This window comes from Salvelinus sp. IW2-2015, unplaced genomic scaffold (genome assembly GCF_002910315.2).
Source record: "Salvelinus sp. IW2-2015 unplaced genomic scaffold, ASM291031v2 Un_scaffold6474, whole genome shotgun sequence".
Classification (NCBI taxonomy): domain Eukaryota; kingdom Metazoa; phylum Chordata; class Actinopteri; order Salmoniformes; family Salmonidae; genus Salvelinus; species Salvelinus sp. IW2-2015.
The window spans coordinates 1-5,035 of NW_019947736.1; the positions used below are offsets into that span (position 1 = coordinate 1).

General features: G+C 44.1%; 1 protein-coding gene across 1 annotated transcript; it reads left to right on the forward strand.

The window, feature by feature from the left end:
• The first annotated feature begins 54 nt into the window (after positions 1-54).
• Positions 55-3,886, forward strand: LOC112078907 (hsp90 co-chaperone Cdc37). Its single transcript, XM_024145012.2, has 2 exons — positions 55-147; positions 2,568-3,886. Exons 1-2 carry the CDS (start codon positions 55-57, stop codon positions 2,721-2,723), a joined length of 249 nt encoding a protein of 82 aa, XP_024000780.1. The 3' UTR covers positions 2,724-3,886.
• Positions 3,887-5,035: the final 1,149 nt, after the last annotated feature.

Genomic DNA, 5,035 nt, shown 5'->3' on the forward strand with positions numbered 1-5,035 from the left:
ATTCAGAGGAAGTGGTCGCCAACCCCAGCCTCCTTTTTTGACCTGTATCTTGTGATGTCACATCCTGTTTCACAGGAAATGAAGAAGTGTTTTGATGATAAAGACATCTCAATGCTGCAGGAAGCTGTCAGCAAGATGGACCCCATGGTGAGTGTCTCCTAACTCTAACTAACTCTAACTAACTAACTCTCTCTAACTAACTCTCAAACTAACTCTCACTCTAACTAACTCTAACTCTCTCTCTAACTCTAACTAACTCTAACTAACTCTCTCTCTAACTCTAACTAACTAACTCTAACTAACTCTCACTCTAACTCTCTCTCTAACTAACTTTCACTCTAACTCTCTCTCTAACTAACTCTCTAACTCTAACTAACTCTCGCTAACTCTAACCTCTGTGTGTTGTGGGGTTCCGCAGGAGGCAAAGGGCCACATGAAGAGGTGTATTGACTCAGGACTCTGGGTTCCCAATACCGACAACGAAGAGGACAAAGAAGAAGACGAGGAAGAGGACAAAGAAGATGAGGAAGAACCAGAGAAGGAGGGAGAGGCGGAGGAGGAGAAATGACTCTGTCATGAATTGAACCCTTCCGTTAGACTTTTGACCTTCTCAGACCTAGTTACACCCTTTACTAGCGTTAGCTTGCCTTATTGAAAACATGCTGTGAAGATGCTAACTTCCCTAGCGTTAATTGAGCTAGTATCGCTAGCATTAGCCTGACCCATTGAAAACCTGCACCGGGCCAGTATTTACAAAGAGTCTCAGAGTAGGACTGCTGATCTTGGATCTGATCTGAACAACATCACATGTACAAGGGGACCTGATCCTAGATCAGCACTCCTATTCTGAGATGATTTATGAATTTGTGCCTGGGGTGAAGTTTCCCCTACGTACAGGTCTAGGATCAGATTTCCCTCCCCTAATCCTGACGTTAACATTTTGGGGAAAAATGCTAAACTTCAACCTGCTCCCGTTTCTACCCATAGTCCCTTTCTCCATGACCCCATCTTTAAATTAACCCCCCCAACTCCACCTCAGTTCTTATCCCTGTTGTCGCTTCTACCCATAGTCCCTTTCTCCACGACCCCATCTTTATATTAACCCCCTCCACCTCCACCTCACTTCTTATCCCTGTCGTTGCTTCTAACCATAGTCCCATCTTTATATTAGCCTCCCACCTCATTTCCGGTTTAATAGCACATGATCTGTTTGATTGTGTTTTATAGGTGTAGTTCCACCCTCCACTCCCTCCCCTTCTAGTCACCTAGAACCGGCTTTTGAACTGTTACCTAGAACTTAGAACCGCTACCCAACAGAAACTCATTCAAAACTGCTCAACCTCGGGTTTTAAACCCTCCAACCAATCTYMCCTCTGAACCAAACTATCTCTCTCTCTCTCAGGCCTCTCTCTGTCTCTCYGCATGGGTCAAACCGGTTCAAACCACTTTAAACCAGATGAAACAGGTTAAAACCAGTGCAWTTCTGATCGGAGCTCCTCGCTGCAGCTGGGACAGAGCGGGTGTGGTCTGTCAGTTGACTCCACCCCTTTTCGTTATTACAGTTGTGTGTCTCTTGCTTAGTAAAGTTGGGCTGCAAAAACAATGTTTTTCTCTTCGTCCTTTGTACATTGTTATTTTATTCAGTCTGTCTCTGTCTGTCTTTCTCGCTCTCTCTCTCTCTCTGTCTCTCTCTCTCTCTGTCTGTCTCTCTTTTGATGAACATGGTGAAAATATAACCCCTAAATGCTCTTTGTATTGTTTCATCAATGCCATTGGATACTGCCAGATACCTGCTATNCAGACACGCAGGCAGACACGCAGAGAGACATGCAGGCAGACACGCAGAGAGACACACAGACATGCAGGCAGACAGACAGAGAGACATCCAGGCAGAGAGACAGACAGACACACCTCAACGTCTTCATCATAATAGTCAGCAACCTATGGCCACACATTCAGAGGAAGTGGTCGCCAACCCCAGCCTCCTTTTTTGACCTGTATCTTGTGATGTCACATCCTGTTTCACAGGAAATTAAGAAGTGTTTTGATGATAAAGACATCTCAATGCTGCAGGAAGCTATCAGCAAGATGGACCCCATGGTGAGTGTCTCCTGTCTCTCTAACTCTCACTCTAACTAACTCTCTAACTCTCTCTCTAACTAACTAACTCTCTAACTCTAACTCTCTCTAACTCTAACTAACTCTCTAACTCTAACTAACTCTCTCTCTAACTCTAACTCTCTAACTAACTAACTCTCTAACTAACTAACTCTCTAACTCTAACTAACTCTCTAACTCTAACTAACTCTCTAACTAACTAACTAACTCTCTAACTCTAACTAACTCTCTCTAACTAACTAACTAACTCTCTAACTCTAACTAACTCTCTAACTCTCTCTCTAACTCTAACTAACTAACTCTCTTTAACTAACTCTCACTCTAACTAACTCTCTAACTCTAACTAACTCTCTCTCTAACTAACTCTCTCTCTCTAACTCTCTACCTAACTCTCTCTCTAACTAACTCTCTCTCTAACTCTAACCCGTGTGTGTTGTGGGGTTCCGCAGGAGGCAAAGGGCCACATGAAGAGGTGTATTGACTCAGGACTCTGGGTTCCCAACGCCAATACCGACAACGAAGAGGACAAAGAAGAAGACGAGGAAGAGGACAAAGAAGACGAGGAAGAACCAGAGAAGGAGGGAGAGGCGGAGGAGGAGAAATGACTCTGTCATGAATTGAACCCTTCTGTTAGACTTTTGACCTTCTCAGACCTAGCTACACCCTTTACTAGCGTTAGCTTGCCTTATTGAAAACATGCTGTGAAGATGCTAACTTCCCTAGCGTTAATTGTGCTAGCATTAGCCTGACCCATTGAAAACCTGCACCGGGCCAGTATTTACAAAGAGTCTCAGAGTAGGACTGCTGATATCTGATCTGAACAACATCACATGTACAACATTTAACATTTAAGTCATTTAGCAGACGCTCTTATCCAGAGCGACTTACAAATTGGTACAAGGGACCTGATCCTAGATCAGCACTCCTATTGGATCTGATCTGAACAACATCACATGGACAAGGGGACCTGATCCTAGAGCATCACTCCTATTGGATCTGAACAACATCACATGTACAAGGGGACCTGATCCTAGATCAGCAACTCCTATTGAATCTGATCTGAACAACATCACATGTACAAGGGGACCTGATCCTAGATCAGCACTCCTATTGGATCTGATCTGAACAACATCACATGTACAAGAGGACCTGATCCTAGATCAGCACTCCTACTGGATCTGATCTGAACAACATCACATGTACAAGAGGACCTGATCCTAGAATCAGCACTCCTATTGGATCTGATCTGAACAACATCAACATGTACAAGGGGACCTGATCCTAGATCAGCACTCCTATTGGATCTGATCTGAACAACATCAATGTACAAGAGGACCTGATCCTAGATCAGCACTCCTATTGGATCTGAATCTGAACAACATCACATGTACAAGGGACCTGATCCTAGATCAGCACTCCTATTGGATCTGATCTGAACACATCCATATGTACAAGAGGACCTGATCCTAGATCATCACTCCTATTGGATCTGATCTGAACAGCATCATATGTACAAGGGGACCTGATCCTAGATCATCACTCCTATTCTGAGATGATTTATGAATATGTGCCTGGGGTGAAGTTTCCCCTAGGTACAGGTCTAGGATCAGATTCCCCTCCCCAATCCTGACGTTAACCATTTGGGAAAAAATGCTAAACTTCACCCTGCTCCCGTTTCTATCCATAGTCCCTTTCTCCACGACCCCATCTTTTATATTAACCCTCCACCTCACTTCTTATCCCTGTCGTTGCTTTCTACCCATAGTCCCATTTTATATTAACCCCCCCCCACCTCACTTCTTATCCTGTCGTGCTTCTACCCATAGTCCCATCTTTATATTAACCCCCTCCACCTCCACCTCAGTTCTTATCCCTGTCGTTGCTTCTACCATAGTCCCATCTTTATATTAACCCCCCCCCCCATCTCACTTCTTATCCCTGTCGTTGCTTCTACCCATAGTCCATCTTTATATTAACCCCCCACCTCCACCTCACTGTCTTATCCCTGTCGTTGCTTCTACCCATAGTCCCATCTTTATATTAACCCCCCCACCGTCACCTCACTTCTTATCCCTGTCGTTGCTTCTACCCATAGTCCCATCTTTATATTAACCCCCCTCCCCCCTCCACCTCATTTCTGTTTAATAGCACATGATCTGTTTGATTGTGTTTTATAGGTTGTAGTTCCACCCTCCACTCCCTCCCCTTCTAGTCACCTAGAACCGGCTTTTGAACTGTTACTAGAACTTAGAACCGCTACCCAACAGAACTCATTCAAAACTGCTCAACCTCGGGTTTTAAAACCCTCCAACCCATCTCACCTCTGAAACCAAACTATCTCTCTCTCTCTCAGGCCTCTCTCTGTCTCTCTGCATGGTCAAACCGGTTCAAACCACTTTAAACCAGATGAAACAGGTTAAAACCAGTGCAATTCTGATCGGAGCTCCTCGCTGCAGCTGGGACAGAGCGGGGTGTGGTCTGTCAGTTGACTCCACCCTTTTCGTTATTACAGTTGTGTGTCTCTTGCTTAGTAAAGTTGGGCTGCAAAAACAATATTTTTCTCTTCGGTCCTTTGTACATTGTTATTTAATTCAGTCTGTCTCTGTCTGTCTGTCTTTCTCGCTCTCTCTCTCTATCTGTCTGTGTTTCGATGAACATGGTGAAAATATAACCCCCTAAAGCTCATTGTATTGTTTCATCAATGCCATTGGGATACTGCCAGATACCTGCCGTTGGGTTGGTGACATCACTCTCCCAGTCTATCAGCAAATCAGAAACCAGACTTTGATACAGTAGATGACATGACATAATTCGTTCCTTGTTTGATTTATGCAACGACAATTACTGGTAGCAGGTGCTTTTTGAGGCTGACTATAGATGTATTAAAACATGTTGTACTGACCAATAAAACATGTTG

Coding starts and splice junctions, on each gene's coding strand:
- LOC112078907 (XM_024145012.2), top strand. CDS start 55: ATGTCACATCCTGTTTCACAGGAAATGAAGAAGTGTTTTGATGATAAA. Junction 148..2,567: donor TCAGCAAGATGGACCCCATG/GTGAGTGTCTCC, acceptor GGGGTTCCGCAG/GAGGCAAAGGGCCACATGAA.